The sequence below is a fragment of the Pteropus alecto genome, unplaced genomic scaffold (assembly GCF_000325575.1).
Source record: "Pteropus alecto unplaced genomic scaffold, ASM32557v1 scaffold98, whole genome shotgun sequence".
Taxonomy (NCBI): Eukaryota; Metazoa; Chordata; class Mammalia; order Chiroptera; family Pteropodidae; genus Pteropus; species Pteropus alecto.
Window position 1 is genome coordinate 22,263,719 of NW_006443570.1, and position 17,211 is coordinate 22,280,929.

General features: G+C 43.9%; 2 protein-coding genes across 7 annotated transcripts in view; both read right to left on the reverse strand.

Annotated features, from left to right (window-relative positions):
* Positions 1-2,747, reverse strand: part of RILP (Rab interacting lysosomal protein) — a 4,385-nt gene extending 1,638 nt beyond the window's left edge. For 3 of the 5 annotated variants that reach the window (XM_025041565.1, XM_025041564.1, XM_025041562.1), the window contains exons 1-5: positions 1,833-2,747; positions 1,481-1,759; positions 1,139-1,384; positions 700-845; positions 337-459 (exon numbers count right to left, since the gene is read on the reverse strand). In XM_025041565.1, coding sequence (XP_024897333.1) covers positions 337-459; positions 700-845; positions 1,139-1,384; positions 1,481-1,759; positions 1,833-2,060 — 1,022 coding nt within the window. In that variant the 5' untranslated portion in view covers positions 2,061-2,747. The remainder of the gene's footprint in view (positions 1-336; positions 460-699; positions 846-1,138; positions 1,385-1,480; positions 1,760-1,832) is intronic. The other 2 variants (XM_015599080.2, XM_025041563.1) reach the window with 1 other exon arrangement.
* Positions 2,748-2,860: 113 nt separating this feature from the next.
* The window catches only part of PRPF8 (pre-mRNA processing factor 8), a 28,433-nt gene continuing 14,082 nt past the window's right edge, over positions 2,861-17,211 (reverse strand). For both annotated transcript variants that reach the window (XM_006925065.3, XM_006925066.3), the window contains exons 25-43: positions 11,116-11,363; positions 10,834-11,013; positions 10,507-10,642; positions 10,222-10,391; positions 9,947-10,076; positions 9,684-9,830; positions 9,346-9,506; positions 8,840-9,031; positions 8,345-8,582; positions 8,075-8,203; positions 7,097-7,210; positions 6,842-7,015; positions 6,344-6,537; positions 5,430-5,669; positions 5,203-5,344; positions 3,913-4,053; positions 3,638-3,777; positions 3,330-3,532; positions 2,861-3,186 (exon numbers count right to left, since the gene is read on the reverse strand). In XM_006925065.3, coding sequence (XP_006925127.1) covers positions 3,032-3,186; positions 3,330-3,532; positions 3,638-3,777; positions 3,913-4,053; positions 5,203-5,344; positions 5,430-5,669; positions 6,344-6,537; positions 6,842-7,015; positions 7,097-7,210; positions 8,075-8,203; positions 8,345-8,582; positions 8,840-9,031; positions 9,346-9,506; positions 9,684-9,830; positions 9,947-10,076; positions 10,222-10,391; positions 10,507-10,642; positions 10,834-11,013; positions 11,116-11,363 — 3,234 coding nt within the window. In that variant the 3' untranslated portion in view covers positions 2,861-3,031. The remainder of the gene's footprint in view (positions 3,187-3,329; positions 3,533-3,637; positions 3,778-3,912; positions 4,054-5,202; positions 5,345-5,429; positions 5,670-6,343; positions 6,538-6,841; positions 7,016-7,096; positions 7,211-8,074; positions 8,204-8,344; positions 8,583-8,839; positions 9,032-9,345; positions 9,507-9,683; positions 9,831-9,946; positions 10,077-10,221; positions 10,392-10,506; positions 10,643-10,833; positions 11,014-11,115; positions 11,364-17,211) is intronic.

Sequence of the window (17,211 nt, forward strand, 5' to 3'; positions counted from 1 at the left end):
GCAGGCTGGACAGCAGGATCAGGAGGTGACCAGGAGGGGGTGGCAGACTCTGCAGGGCAAATAGGCTCAGGGGATAACCAGGCCGAGTTAGCAGGTTCAGGAGTGACTAACTAGGCCAAGGTACTAGGCTCAAAGGGTGACTAGTCTTGGGGTGATAGGTTCAGTCTGAGACAAAAGACTCAACAGATGACCAAGTTGGGTCGGCAATCTAAACAGGGTGACCAGAGTAGGTCAGCAGACTCAGGAGGTGGCTTGGCCAGCTTAGAGCTGGGTCATCAGGCTCAGCAGAACAAAGGAGGGAGGGCTGACTCCGTGGGGATGAAGGCAGAGACATACCTGCTCTCTGCTTCCTCTGGGGTCCCTAACATCTTGGCCTTGATCTTCTTTCGCTGCTTCCTGACAGCCACCTTCATGGCTTCCAGCAGAAGCCCAGGGACCCTGTGGTCTGTGAGCAGCTCCCTACAGAGAAGGAGGAGGAGCAGGGAAAAAGTGGTGGGCTTGTCAACAGTCTCACCCCAAGGATGAACTTCCAAAAGGGCAGGAGCTGTGTTATTCATGTCCTCCCAGTGCCCAACATAGTGCCTGCCTCATGTCATTGTTTATACATCAATGAGCCAAAGAGTGAGGTGGGTGCCCCGAGGCCCAGGAACAGGTGTAACTGGAGCCCCCTCCGCTTCCCAGCCTCTGCAGCGCCCTCACCGCTGGAAGTAGGCCAACTCCTCCTTCAGCAGGGACACGTTAGCTTTGAGCTCATTCCGCTCCCGAAGGATCTGCTCAAGCTCCTCTCGACTGAAGCCGCACTGCCCTACATCGGAAGGGCGCCCTGGCTGCTGTGAGGCATCAGCCTATGGAAAGACAGGTTTGATCAGAGGGGTACCTCGGCTGGCGGTCCCCTGCCCCTGGGCCATCACTGGAATGCTAGAGGGAGTGACTGGCACGGAGACTTGGGAGGCAAGGGCGCTACAACAGATGACAGACCAGTGCTCTAGCTGAGAGTAGGATGAAGGCCGGCTGGGAGGACACACTTCTAACTTTCTGCTGGTCTTGTTACGCATCACAGCAAACCTTTCCCAAGTGCCCACAAATTGCCAGACGCTGCGAGTACTAGAATGGGTCCTTGACCTCAACCGGCACTCACCGGGCCCTCAGAGGCCCCCGGGGGTCCTGCTCCAGCCGTCGACCGCTCGGCCTCTGGCCTCTGCTCACACCCAGGACCCCCGGCCTGGTCCCACGCCCGCTCCTGAGCCAGCTCCACGGCCCCTGCATGCTGCAGCTCTCTCTCGCTCTCGCGGTCTCGTGCGCCACGCAGCTGGATTTGCACCACGGCCAGCTTGTGCCGCAACTCTGTATTCACCAGTAGGAGGCGCTGCAGCTGCTCCTGCAACTGGGGGCGGAGCAAATGGTGATGCTGGTGGGCGGAGCGCCGAGGGGCCGAGGGAGCCCTGCCCTGCGCAGTTGCCCCGCCCCACACCACCCTCACCGCCTCGGTCTCCTGGCTGCGCTGCAGCAGATCGCGGTTGTGCGCCCGGAGTTCGTCCCGCTGTCGGTCCGTCACTTCTTTGAGCTGCCGCAGCAGAGCACGCTCCTCTGAGGAAGGGGGATTACTTAGCGGCAGCCCGAAGGAGGTAGCCCCTGAGCCTGCTCCCTGGACGGGCCCGCACTCACCCTGTGACCCAGAGAGCAACTCTCTGCGGAGGTTTTCGTTCTCCTCCCGCAGCCGCCGCAGCTCCAGTTCCGCCTGCTGCGCCGACGCCTGCAGCTGGGGAGTCCCGGCTCTCACGGTTAGGCCCCTTGCGAACCCGCGATGGCGAGGGAAAGGGGCAGTGACTCACCGAGTCCGGGGCGGGCCCCACGACAGCCTTTTCCAGAAGATCCAGAGCCTGCACCACAAGCGGCACGAGCCCGGCCGCTGCCTCCGGCCCGAAGCGGCGAGCCAGCTCCTTCAGTTCAGTGCCCAGGGCTCCCGCTAGATGGTACACGAGCTCCGCGGCTGTCGCTGACCCAGCGGCCACTCGAGGACCCCAGCCATGCGCCCCAGGCGCCGCCCTCCTGGGCTCCATATCCCCCAAAGGCCAAGGGCTGCGACAGTGAACACCCCCTCCCCCAACCCCGTGACAGGAAAAAGCCAAACAGTTCTCGCCCAGGAAGCAGTTTAGGGCAGTAGAGGGTGGGGTAGAAATGACAGAGGAGCGATGAAGGTAAACAGCGTGGATAAGGAGACAGTGCCAAGTGCCCCCTGGGCCCTTCTCTGCTCAAGCCAAGGTCACAGGAAGCAGGACAGCCAACCTCCAGCCAGGCGTCCAAGAGCTGAAGTTCAGGGCTGTAAATGGTCACTTTCGTCAAGCCTTCCCCACAGTGCCAGTCCAGGCCCCACCCCTTTGCCTGGAGTCATGGGGCCTGTACTTGACTGCCAAGCATTCCAGGCCAGAGGTCAAAAGTAGGGTTGTCACTGGCCTTAGCCAGAGACGGCCAACTGTCCAGCCCCGTACCTATTTTCTTGACCAGGACTAACATAAAACTTAAGGGGCTAGGCTGGGCACCACAGCTGCAGAGAACAAGGCACAAGCTTCCAGATTCAAAAAATGGCAGCAACTGCTCCAAGGGATGTTGAAAAGGAGTGATAATTTGCAAGTATTTTGGAGCAAAATTGACAAATGTGGTCAAGGCAGGAGTGTGAAAGTCCAACCCCACCTCAGTTCCCAGAGACTAAGGGATATTTAGCTGCACAGCCCCCGAATAAGGGAACTCGTGATCCTCCCAAGGCTGAGCCCAGCACCATGCCATTAACAAGCCCAGCCTCTCGCCAATCCTACACCTAGAATTTGAGCTCAGGAAGAAAAAAACAAACAAAAAACCCCCCTCCAATTTATACAAAATTTATTATACTTTGTTCAGGATTACAAGCCATCAGGAGGTCAACACAAGCACAAAACAGAGAAAAAAGGAGCCAAGCTGTTGAATGTCATCAGCTTGTCTGCAGGGTAAAGGCTCCATCCAGCCTTTCTGGAGTCTGAAGCAGGTGAGGAAACAACTAGGCATAGAGGTCCTCTCGGTCCGCAGAGTAGACCTCACCCTCCTGCAGGAGGGCGAAGTTGAGGAAATGCGAGGGTCTATGCACCTCGTGGTAGAATTCTTTGGGGTTTGCCAGCTGCAGCTCATACTTCATGTTGGGATCATGCCGGACACCTTGGGGTAGATGAAAATGTCCAATGTTAACAAGGTTCACCTGTCCTTTACTTGTCCCACCCAGCTGGAGCCCCTGGGCCATCTCCAAACCAGAGGCAGGCCCCAAGTGCTAAGGGCGATGGCCTAACCCCATCCCCACCTACCCATAAAGTTGTAGTTCCATGAAGACTGGGCAGGGACCATAAAGAAGCCAAGGAAGCGGTCTGACAGTAGCATCTGGACCCTCTCGTAGTGCGAGGGTAGATACCCCTTTGGGTTGTTGCCCTTGTCCGTGTTCTGACGGCCCCATTCATAGCCACTGGGGGTCAGCTTGTAGGCTGTCAGTGTGCAGGAGCCTGGTGTGAAGCTGAAGAGGGATGAAGACAAAGTGAGAGTTCAGGCCACTATTCTGGTTCCTGGCCTGCAATGCCAGCCCCACCATACTTCCCCACATGGGGGGCTTCAAGCCCACCTGCAGGTGATGATGATGGTCTTCTCACCATCCCATGATGGGTTGTCAGCCATGATTTTAGCATGGGTGGTAACATCCTGGGGCGATAACTGTGGGGACTCATTGGGCTGAGTGTGGATCCAACCTAAGGGTTCCATCTCCTATAGGCAAAGAGCAGTGAAAAGCTATTTAGAGCCCTATCTGCAGACAGGAATCCCCCCACAAGAGTAACATGCCTGCCTTCCCTCCCCAACCCTGACAGCAGAAAGCCCCTGTTCTTCCACATTCCCACTGACCTTGAGGTACTCATGCTGGGGCAGCTGGCCAGGCAGGTGCACAGTCTGGTGGGTGCCCCACTGTGGTACCATCACAATGCAGCGGATTTCCTTTACCTGGGGGTTATCCGGTGGGCTCACCCCATACAGGTATCCTGCAATCTGAAGACAATGGGGTCAAGAGTCAAAACGATTCTTAGTACCAGACCAGACTTGAGGCTGTCAGCCCTTTGCTTCCTTTCCTTCAAGAATAAGGGCAGTTTCTAAAAATGTGATCAGAATCTCCTGCATCAGAATCACCTGGGGTACTTGTTCAAAATGTTAAACATGGACCTCATTTCATAGTCACCACATCAGAATCTCTTGACTGGCACCCCAAGAATTGGCACTGTTCACACACTCCCCAATTGATATATTTAAGTATAGTATCCATAAGCACACAAGCATATAGCTCATGAGGAGGCATTTAAAATTTTACACTGCCATCAACAAAGAGGAACTGTGTTCCTATCTATAAACTCACCCACATAGATTAAGAATCTTTTCAAATTCATCAACCAGAGGCCACAAATCTTTTATAAAACATGAATTTCCCTGATAACTAGTAAAGATGAACATCTTTTCATATTATATTTGCCATCTGTAGTTCCTTTTCTGAACTACCTGCATATTCTTTGCCCATTCTTCTACAGCTGTCTTTTTTAAAAAACAAACTTCTGAGAATTCCCTAGAGGCTGATCCATTATATCTTAGTTATGCAAATATTTTTAGTTTTTTTTTGTCACACACAAGTTATTAGTTTTGATTGTAGTTTTGTCCTTTGTGTATTGTTTAAGAAGGCTAACCCAACACTAAGGTAATACTTTTTTCTAATACTCTACAGTTTATTAAGCATTTTACATTCAGAGCTTTATTCTACTTGAATTTTATTTGAGGTAACGATATAGCTTACTTTTTCTGATTGTTTCATCATAAGACATCCTTAATCCTACAGACTTGATACACCACATTTATTATACACACATGAATGTTTCTAACTATATGCTAGTCTCTTCTCATAACTTCTAGATCAATAATACCTCATTCTCTTAATTAACATTAACTTTACAATGTTTTGATATCTGGTGAGGACCAAAACCCTCCTTTCTGTTTTAGCTATCCTTGTGTATTTATTTATCCATGAATCTATCCTTATGTATTTACTTATCCATGAATCTTGAAACTAGCACAAGTTCCAGGAAACCTCAGTTGAATTTTAGACAAATAAAATGTTGAGTACACACCGTGACCTGGTTGAGCACCCTTACTCACTTGGGCTCGAAGGTCAGATATGCAGATGAACTTCTTAAGCACATTCTTGGGAAGGATATAGGTATAACCAGTCTCCTTGATGTCATCGGATGAAACATAGATATGATTGGTCCTTAGGTGCAGGTTGGCAGCAGAGATGGCCCTAAAAACAGGGAAGGATGTCAGCATTTCTCAACCCAAACATGAGCAGGTCTTTCCATCCCTATCCCTCTTGCCCCTTACAGTACCTGACCCTCCATTCAGTCTTAGACGAGAAAGTCTGGGTCTCATAGTTGCTGGTGGTAGAGGTGATGATCTCATCGCCATGCTTATTGACAGTACGAGTCTGTGTTGCAGTCAGCTGTGACTGTTCCTTGGTCTGCTTCTCAATTTCAGCTATTTGCTGCCGCTGCTGTGAAGGTGCCGAGATCTCCATACCCAGGATGATGTCTCGAATTTCTGACTGTGTCAGTGATGCCACATTCACACTGTGGGAACAGTGTGGGTCACATTACAAGGATCCCTTCTCCTTAGTCACTTATGCCTCAATAACAAGAGTGTAACTTGGTGGGATAGGGTAGCCCATACTCTTATGCCAGACAATCTTCAAGTGACACTTGTAAAGGAACTGTGAAGTGGAGATGTGCTAATACTAATAAGATTCATCACATCCCAGGATGGCCTTATGTGCACCTTTCAGCCATACTCAAACCTACTCAGCATCCATCTCTCACACTTTTTCTTGATAAAAAGTGCCCTGAAATAGAACAATTCTCAGGAACAGAAACCCTAAAACGTGTCAGAGCTGGTACACGCAGCCACCCTGGAAATGTGTGGACAGTTCTGCTTGCCACAATGACAGGTACCTGGTGGTCTGGGGTGTTAAAATTTCCTGTAATGTACGGACAGTAAAGAAATGCCTTGCCCAAAATAACAACAGTGCCTCTGCTGAGAAACAATACCCAAGATTCAGACTGAAGCCCCGAAATATGGACACTTCCTACACTATCCGAAGACACTGCTAACCTCTCTTCTATAGGTATCTCCAGGACAATGTGAGAAACCTCTGAGCCTAAATGTTTCAAAATCCCAAAAACCATATATTGAGCCTGTTATGTCACTCTTTTTGGATCTTCCGTCTGTCCCCACCACTGCTGCTCACTTGTTTTTCTTGCCATAGTCAGCCAAGATAAGATCCTTGAGTTGCACCTCCACCTTGATCCATTCCTCGTCAGTCAGAGTGGGCCAGATGTGGTGTGGTTCTGTAATAGTAGTCTTATCTGGCTTCAGGATCACCTTTGCCCGGTCATTGTTCACATGCAGGGCACGCAGAATTAAAATGAGGCGGGAGAAAGCCTAGGAAGAGATGTGGCAGTGCAAAGGGAGGTCAGATGCTTGATGTCCTTTCCTCTTGTCGATCCTATTCTTCCAGGGAACCCAGGAATTGATTTTAAACTCTACGGTGCCACTGCCCTCCAACTCTGTCCCCCCTTACGAGTCAATTTGATATACAGAACAGAGAGTCACTGTCCCATACACAGGTTGAAGATGTAAAAATGGCCCCGTAAGGGGCCTGTGGGAAAAGCTAGGGCACGAGATTTTTTCGTGGTCCCAAACCCACTCCTCTTAAAGTGACCCTCTTCATGACATGGCTTCATACCGTGTAAGATGAGATAGTCTTGAGCCAGTCATCATAGAGGTTAAAGAGAACCATCTGGGGCTCAGTGGCTTTAAGGATGAGGTCCCCAAACTTTTCCACCTTGAGACAAGCCTGGAAAGGGAGTTGAAGCTCTGATCCTTTGATCACGATATTGGGGAAGTCCAGCAAGTGTACCTGAGACAAGATAAAATCCAAGATTAGACACAGAGCCTGCAGGTCTCAGCCCTCCTTTCTTCCACCTCATCCACCTCTCACCTCCAATGGATCCAGCATGCCCTTCCTAGTGACAATGATCTGCTTGGGCTGCTCCTCCACAGGCAGAGACCGGATCAGGGCAGCCACCTCCTCAGCTGTCTTCCACTTAGCCAACTGAAAAACAAGAGGAGGAAATGGAAATTGAGCCTCTACCCACCCAATTAAATTAAAAGAGAAGATCCCAGTCTTGAAGTAATCAAACTGTTTCTGTTGTGCACTGTTATTGAGTTAGATACTTCAGAAGTGAAGTAAAAGTGTCGAATGGACTTGCCCTAAAGGGTTTTCAACCTAGTTGGCTGTACAAAACTCATACAAGCCAGTATGTGATTATACTACACAATGTCAGGGACAAAAGAAATCAAGGCTAAAAGTCATAAAGAGCTGCACGGAGAAACAGATCTTAATGAATAAGACTATGATAAACAGAAAAAAGAGAAGAGTTCATTCTAGAAAAAAGATATATGAGCAAAGAAACAGATGGAAAGGAGCGTCAGGGTTTGGGGATACTAGGATCCTGGACTAATATCACCTTGTGATATTAAGAGGAAATGTGTTATAAAGTGAAGCTGTGGCTGGCTAGGTTACAACCCAGTCAGATATCAAGTGTCTAAGAAGCCAAAGAAGAGTTAATTTAGCAAGAAGTGGCCACCAAAGGCTTTGAGGCAGAGATGAAAGTGATGTTTTAAGAATGCCTGTTCGTTTTAGAAAGGTGATTTTTGGTAGCCCTGTTCAAGATAGTTTAAAGATGGGAGATTCAGGAAGCAGAGAGACCAGCTGGCACATAATAAAGGACCTCCTATAGAATACTTCCCATGTTAAGTAATTCAGGGAAGAAGTTCAAATAAGATGCCCTCAATCTTTCAAAGAGAGAAACAAGATATTCTCTCCCTCTCTCTCACACAAGTATACTCACACCCACATATCAAAGAATAAGAAGCAGCAAGGTTCTACAGCTTTCATATCCTTTAGCCTGCTCACCTGCCCCAAACGCTTCTGTCCAGCCCACACAGATGTATGGATTATTTTGAGAAACAGCTGCCCTGTGCGTGGGTTGAAGATGAAGATGGCCCCATTGATGGGCTTGGTTGTTAAGTTCCCTTCAAAGGTCTAAAGAACAATTACAGCAGTTAGCACGGCGTAGACACAACCATCCTTGCCTTCATTCCAATGTGCATGCACTTGCCCTATTACCCTCCCATAGGCATCTATAGAGTCCCACACTCCTATATTGCTTCTAACTCTTCTCACCTTGTGAATAGTCACTCTGTAGACATTAGTGTCATCCACAAACCAAATAATCTGGTTGGAGAAGAGCTCACCATAGTTCTGAGAGGACAGATAGGGCTCAGTGGGCTCAGATGAATACAGCTGCAGCCCCTTGCGGATGCGTTCACGTAACACATACAAGGCAGGGTTTGCCTTCATAATCTTGGCCATAGCCTGCTGTATAAGAGGCTTGCTACCTGGGAACCAGTTTCCATAGGCACTGTAAAGGTGGAAAAGGCAAGAAAAGTTAGACTAGCCTGGTAGCCCCAGGAACAAGGCGAACTGCAACTCTACAGAGGACTAAAGGGCTACTGGCCAGGCTGACAATAAGGGTCTACTCATGTACATAGAGGCAGGGAAGAGTCAGTGACCCACAGGAGGAAAGAGCCAAACCTCAGCTCACTTGAGTAAACTAAAACACGTGTATATTAAAGTACAGGACTGAGAGAAAATACACGCCTCTGAGCCCCAACTTACCTGTGCAGGTTATAGGCCAGGTCAATGGCAATGAGCACACCTGTGGGTGAAGGGTAGATACTCATGTTGTCTGTGGTATAGTCCAAGAACTTGGCCCGGGCATAGCGCTCAATGTCATGGGAATCATAGTCCCCCCAGCGCAACTGGATGTCAATCCAATACTTCTGAGTGGTGGTGCTGTCCATCACATCCCTGAGGGAAGAGAGGGATCAGGAGCACAGGCTTCCAGGAAGCCACTGATACGACCAATGTTCCCAAAACCACGAGAATGCTCGATTACTACATCTAACTCTTGAAACCAATCCCTCTGCCTATTCCAAATCAATAAGACTCCCCAACCCCAAAGAATCAGCAGACCTGGCTAAGGGTGTTGATAGGATCCAGCAGTACCAATGGCTCCAAGTTAGAAAGAAAGGCAGGCAGGGACAATTCCTATAGTAGTACTGCTAGAAGAACAGTAAAACTAAGGTTCCTGGATGTCTAGAACTGGGTCATAAGGCACTTACTTGGAGTCTGCCAGCAATGAGGGTCGGGAAACATTCCACTTATAGGAGGCAAAGAGCAGGATATCTGCACAGGAAGAGTTCATCTTATAGGACTTTCGGGGGTGAATTGTCTCCTTTTGTACTGTTTCAATTTCTAGTGCATCTAGTTCCTGGTCAAACACCTATAGGAAAAGGTGGAAAGGTTATGACTGGTTATGGAAGCCATTTAAAATGAAGGCTTATAAAACTTAAAATAGTATCACAATAGAAGTCTCATCCTCAGAGCTTCCAGGGTGGATTTCCCATACCCAAAAGAGTGAGCTGACCTGACTTTTCCCCTCTCCTTAATTCTAGCTCACCTGACACAAATCCATAACAATACTCTCATGGATCTTCTGCCACAAGTGAGCTCGGAAAATCTGGATGAGAGAGATCTTCAGTGTGGGGATCTTGCCATGCATGAAGATACCTGTCAGATCCAGCTGCACCTGAAATCCTACATATACCTGAGAGGAAAAAAGGAGTGACAATAGAGATCAAGAGACTCTGGTTCTCAGGACATAATTAAGAAAGTAGAAACACTTGTTTTTAGCTTCCAAGCTCCCATATCTACCCAACTCACATTGGCTCGGTTGATGGTTGGGGACCACCAGAGGGTGAATCTACGATTGGGAATCTGGTTCAATCCTGATCGCTGAGCATTAGTTAGCTTCTTCCACTTCATAGACTCCTCAAAACCACTGGCCTTCTCCCTGGGAAGCAGAAGAGATCAGGTAAAGTAGTATCTGACATCATGGGAGTAGCTATCTGAGACACACCACAGAGCACAAAAGCACACAAGGGATGAGCTCAGGAGAGTTGTAACAGGTCACTGTAAGGGGAGAAGAGAATCCTCACCAGAAAAGCCCCTCCCAGGTAGGAAAGTAAGTGCCTTTGAAGAGTGTGTGCTCCAGGATGCCTTCCACACCACCCAGGGCCTGGATCATGTCTGTACGGTAATTGTTTAGGTTCCAGAGCTTCCCATCATGCCGCTGGTGTGTCCACCAGAAAGGGTTCTGCTTCAAAACCTAGATGGCAAGGCAAATATGGTCAAGCTTCTAGGTACCTACTGCCCTAGGTTCCCACTGTGGCCATGGAGTCTCCTAATTCAGGGAAAATCTCTCCATTTTCCTCTCCATGTACCTGGTACTGCTTAAAGTCAGTTCGAACACGCCAGCCCTTATCATAAGCCAGTGTGTGCCGGTCCTTCTGGAAGAGGGTGTTGATTCGAGGAATGCCACGATCCCATGAATCTTCTAGATCTTCTAAGGTCAGTCGTCTGCCAAAGAAAAAACATCAAACACACACTCATATTGAGTTCAGCATACCTCCCTGGCCAAGAGTAACCAGAGTCAGATGTAGAATCTACTTCCAGCTCTCCATAAAAATACGGCATGCTCTGCTCCCAACCTCCATGCAGGACTCAAAGGTTATCCTCCATAGGACGGCTATGCCTTCCTGGATGCCCACCTGTTCTGAGCAATGGCCTCTTGTCTCTTGAGTGCATACTCAGCCCAGACTCGCTGAGAATCAATGAACTCACTCTCCCATGGCTGTATGTAGCGGTACAAGTTGGGAATCAGCTGGTCTTCTTCATGGCTCATTCCTGAACGAAAGTGTGTGATACCTACATCTGTCTGCTTGGACCACCTGTTTTGGGATATAACCAAGATTAGAAAAAAAAATAAAGCCTAAAAATAGAAAAAAATCCCCTTCCCACAGAGTCTAGCAAGATTTTCAGCCAAGTCCTACCTGAGGTCAGACTGAGGGATAAGCACATGGCCCATTGAGAGCATGCCGAGTCCACCCAACTCCTTAGGGGTATAGAACACAACAGGGGGGAACCGACTTGGCATCTTGGAGTTGAGGCCAATCTTGATACGTGTCTGGATCTTGTTCTCACACTTCACCAGCAAGTCCAGGAGCTCCTGGGTGTTCACCACAGCCTCCCGAAAGTATGTCATAAGGCCAATAAGAGCTGTGTTCCACTTATTCACAATCTGAAGATAATGGGAAAGAAGTAAATTATAGATGGGCCACTAAATTATAGATGGGCCACTGGGGTGGGGGGACTACTTAATCCAATTAGTTGTATGCTCCCTAGTTCTGAAGAAAGATTTGAACGCAAAGTCATTAAGGAAATATGTATAAATAAAACCACTGTGAGATACTACTTAACACCTATTGGGATGGCTATAAGGCAGTGACAAGTGCTAGCAAGAATGCGGAGAAAATGGAACTCTCATATACTGCTAGTGGAATGTGAAGTGGTGCAGACACTTTAAGAAACAGTCTAGCAGTTCCTCCAAAGGTTAAACAGTTACCACATGACCCAGCAATTCTACTCCTAGGTATATACTCAAGAGAAATGAAAACATACATCCACACAAAAAAGTATACACAAATTTCACAGTAACGTTATTCCTAATAGTCAAAAAGCGGAAAAAACCCAAATGCACATCAACTAACAAACGGATGAACAAAATGTGGTATATCCATATAATGGAATATTATTCAGCCATGAAAAATACTGAAGTACTGATGCATGCCAAAACATGGATGAATCTTAAAAGCATTATGCTAAATAAAAGCAGCCAGACAAAAAGGTCATATACTATAGATTCCATTTATATGAAAACTTCAGAACAAGCAAATCCATATAGACAAAAAGTAAATTAGTGGTTGCCAGGGGCTGGGAGAGGGAGGTGGGTGGGGGACAATAGGGAGTGACTGCCAATAGGTGTGTAGTTTCCTCTGGGGGTGATGAAAGTGTTCTGGAATTAGACAGTGGTAATGGTTGCACGATTTTATGAATATACTGAAAAACCACTGATTTGTACACTTTAAAAGTATGAATTTCATCTCAACGAAAGAATGAACTGAGGTAACAGTGTTATTAAATAAGACCAAATATAATAAGTAATACCACAGTGGGTAGGGGAGGGAGAAGGGATGAAAAATACTATTGAAAAATTAATGGAGGGAATAAAAACTAATTGGGGCCACAGAAATTGCCTTTCCACTATAAACTAGAAAACTAGATATACGGAACAGTATTTTCAGAAAACTGGCAAAATGCACAGACTATGACCCTTGAGAACAAGGGAAACAAATGAAGTGAGCCCCCAAACTGTCCCACCTTACTTACTGCCTAGTGGCAGTTTCTAAGCTGCAACACAAACATGGAAGGGTAAGGGTTCAGGAGGCCAAAGCAGCTAGAATTTGGGAGTGGGTGGGCAGAAGTACTAGAGAGAAGGAAGGTACACAGAAAGAAATCTCTGGAGATCCATGAAGGGATCTCCTCAAGTTTCGGCTAAGTACCAATCTGTATGTGATGAAACTCCAAGGTCAGAGAAAGAACCATCAGAGATCAGTAAGCTGAACAAGTCTCACAGCTTACATAAGGCTGGTAACAGTTTGTATTCCCACCAGCCAGAGTAGAGAGACTCTGTACTACAAAGGGAACTGGGTAGAGTCTCCAGAAAATTATCACCTTAGTAGTGGAAGTAAATTAGTCTCAAAAATGGATTCACCATAACCAAGCTTAAAAGCAAGCCTCAAAAGGATCAAACTAATCCACAAATTACTGAATTGTACAACAAAACACAGCCTAATATCCTTTAAAGGAACATAACAAAATCCAGAAATCAACTACATAAAATTCATAATTTCTAACATTCAATCAAAAATTACCAGGCATACAAAGAAGTAGAAATAAATTACCCACAACCCAAAGAAAAATCAATAAACAGAAACAGATCTAGAAATAATAGATGATGGAATTAGAAGACAAGAACCTTTAAAACAGCCATTACAAATCGTATAATTATGCTTGAGTATATAAAGAAAAACAGAAACATAATGAGGAGAAAAATAGAAGATGTTAGAGACCCAAATGGAACTTCCAGAGATAAAAATTATAATATAGGAAAACATATACTGATGGGGTTAAAAACATTCTAAAACTGCATTAGAAAATAATGGTTTACATTAACAGAAATGAAGGCAAAATAAACACTTTTCCAAACAAAAGCAGTGTGTATTTATTGCTGGCAGACGTTTACTATAAGAAATGTTAAAAGAAATTCTTTAAGCAGAAGGAAAACAATTCCAGATGGAAATGTGGATCTATATAAAGTAATAAGAACACCAGCAATAATAAGTATGTGGGTAAAATGTAAAAGACATTTTTCTTATTTTGTAATTTCTATAAAAGACAAAGGCTGTTTAAAGCAAAATTAGTAACCAAGTATTGTGGTTATAATACAAGTACAATTAAAACATACGATGAAAACAAAAATACTACAGAGGAAAAATAGAAGCATACTGTTATGAGGTTCTTGTACTATATGTAAAGTGATATTAGTAGGAGACTAATGGTCATAGTAGGCTGTAGTTAAGTCAGAGATGTATACTGTAAACCCTAGAGCAACCAATAAAAGTTATAAAACAAAAAAGCATAGCCAATAAGCAAAGTGTGAAGATAAATTAAAATCATTAAAAAAAAACCCCACTCAATCCAAAAGAAAACAGGAAAAGAGGAAAAAATGTAGATAGAATAAAAAACAAAAATGGTAGATTTCAACTCAATTATATTGATAGTTACATTAAACTTAATTGGAATATTTATAATATTTATAAGGCAAACATTGTCAAACTGGATTTTTTTAAGAAAGCAAGATTCAACTACATGCTGAATATATGCTATTCAACAGGAAATGAACTTTAATTATAAAGACACAGGTTAAAAGTAAAAAGATGAAAAAAGACATCCGTGCAACAGAAAACAAAGCTAGAGTAGCGCTACTGATATCAGAGTAGACTTCAGAACAGAGAACATTACCAGGAATAAAGGGGGACATTTCATAATGATGGAGTCAATTCATTAAGACATAATAATCCTAAACACATTACATACTAATAACAGAGCTTCAAAATATATGAAGCAAAAAATAATGGACCTATTGAAACATAAGACTAAAAAATAAATCAATTATTATGCCCAAGTGTATGAACAATACATGTTCAGGGGTATGAACAGAGCTGCTTCTATCTATAGAAGTGTTTATGTGTGTACCAACTGTAAAGTCCATTTATAATTCTAGCTGTCTCTTCAAGTACAGCAATGATACAACATTCCACAGCTGGCACATTCCTTGGTCATCACCTATATGCACGTTCACTGCTACTTGGACAAAAGGTTTGTCGATTTTCATTTTGGTATCCCAAGTTCCCTAAGCCTGCTAGTATCCTGGATGACTCTTTGGTTTTCCATCTGCAAGCCCAACTTTCAGCTGTGTTCAACAAAATGTCCTGATGGATTATTTGCCCTTTTTACATTCTTCCATGCTCAAAAACACATACAATTTTCTTGAAAAAAGTCACATGGCTTTATGCTGTTAAGCTTGGATGGATGTCTTTAATAAAGTGAACAGTGTTTCTGAAGCCCTCATTCCCCCAACAAAGGACTTAAAAAGGGGAAATAAATAAATTCACAGTTGTAGCTAGAGATTTCCAACATTCCTCTCATTAACTGTTACAGACAAAAAAAATCAAGTATATAGAAAGACTTGACCAACACAATCAATCAGTCAACTGGATCTAATTGACATTTATAAAACACTCTACCCAACAATAACAGAATATAGAGTCTTTTCAAGTACGTATGAGAGTCACCAAAATAGACTATATATGCTAGACCATAAATCTTAATACGTTTGAAAAAACTAAGATTATACAAAGTAAGTTTTCTGACCATAATGGAATTAAACTAGAAATAACAGAAAATTACCTGGAAAACCCTCAAATATTTGAAAATTAAACAGTATGTTTCTAAATACCCTATGGGTGAAATAAAAACGTGAGGGAAATTAAAAAATATTTTTAACTGAATGAAAATGAAAACATAATCTTTCAAAATTTGTTGGATGCAGGCAAAGCAGTGCTTACAGTAAGGAATTTACAGTAATGAGTACATCTATTAAAAAGAAAGGTCCAAAATTGATCATTTAACATTTCACCTTAACAAACTAGAAAACTAAGAGCATATTAAACCCAAAGTAAGTAAAAAGAAAGATAACAGAAGAGCAGAAATCATAAATAGATTTTCTATTTTAATGAACAGAAAGGAGACAATTTTTTTTAAAAAAATCAATGAAACCAAAGCTGGTTCTTTGGAAAGATCAATTAAAAAAAGAGGGCAAACCACAAAATACCAAGTGATATCATCAAGACTTTAAGGTAAAGAATATGTTTTCTGAATAATTATTTAAGTAAAAGATCACATTGGCTGGAGTTATCATAGAAATTATCCTTGAGTGAATAACAGGGACAGACAGGACAAAGGGACTGTGGAGTGAGGTAATAGCATGAACCACATCACAAAAGCTGGACTGACCATCTAGCTTGAGCTCAGGATGAAACAACAAAAGCAGAGAACCTATATAGAAAGGAGGGCTGGGGACCAAAATGGACTAGATATGGGGGTAAAGACAAATGGACTCCAGTAGGACAACTCTGAGGCTTAGTAAGTTCTCTAACAGTATTTGGTTGTTGGAATTGCCAGCTGCATGGTTTGTAATATAGAACATGCCAGTTCCGCTGCAGTTACCACTGCTTTATTCCTGAAGGGGAGTTAAGTATGAACTCCCAGAGAGTACCATATTCCTTTAAGAATAGAAGTTCCTAGGGATGAGAGGAGACAAACTAACATTGAGTGACTACAAATTCTAGGTACCATGATAAGAGCTTTACACATATTATGCCTTTAAGTCTTCAAAAAAAATTTTTTAATTTATATAAGTTGCCCAGCACACATGACCAATTTGGAAAGGAAGGTAACAAAAATAAAAAATAATGTTAGGATGATGGGATTCTGGGTGTGTCCTTGGTTTTGTTATATTTGATTTCTTTTTACTGTAAATGAAAAAGTAACTGGTATAAAAATTAATGGGAACTTTTACCGTATCCTTTTGAACTATGGTACATTAGACAACAAGTTTTTTTCCATTTAAAAGTAAATATATGGCCTGAAATCTTTTCAAATATAGATGGCAAACTTATCAATTATAACTTCATCACATTAAAATATATTTGTCTGTTAACTTCCATCAGTTATATTAAATAAAAATAAAGTTAGTTAAAAAAGAAAGTAAATGTATAGTGGGGGAAGAAATGAATTGGTAGAGAACAGAGGATTTCTGGGACAATGAAAATACTCTGTATGATACTGTAATGATGGATATAATATATTTACCCAAACTCATAGAACATACACCGAGAGTGAACCATATGGACTGGGTGATTATGATGTGTCAATGTAAAAATATACCACTATGACAAGTGATGTTGATAATGGGGGAGGCGATGCATGTATAGGGGCAGGGAGTATATGGGAAATTTCTGTACCTTCCTCTCGATTTTACTATACACCTAAAATTGCTCTGAAAAAAAATAGTCTTCAAAAAGAAATGTCAAAACAAAACAAAAAAAAACAAAAACAAAGAAAGACATCTGCTGCCAGGCAAAGATGTTCTCTCAAGGTCTCTTCCTCTGGGCTTTAGACTTTAAGCAAGCCATCTACACATGCTTAAAGAGATTCCCTGGTGAGGGGGACAGAGAGATTGTGGTTTACGGGAAGACAGGGAACTAAGCAGGAAGGTAGCCTCACAGCCCTTCATAAACTAAAGCTAAGTAGGCTGTACTCTATAGGTCAGATTATCTAACAAGGTACATCTCTATTTTCCTTCTGTTATTCCTGGCTCTTATCAAGTATCTGCTTAAACATCCAGCCTTATATCATAGCTACTACAAGGGCTGAAAAAAAGGGTCCTATCTCCAAGTCTGGGT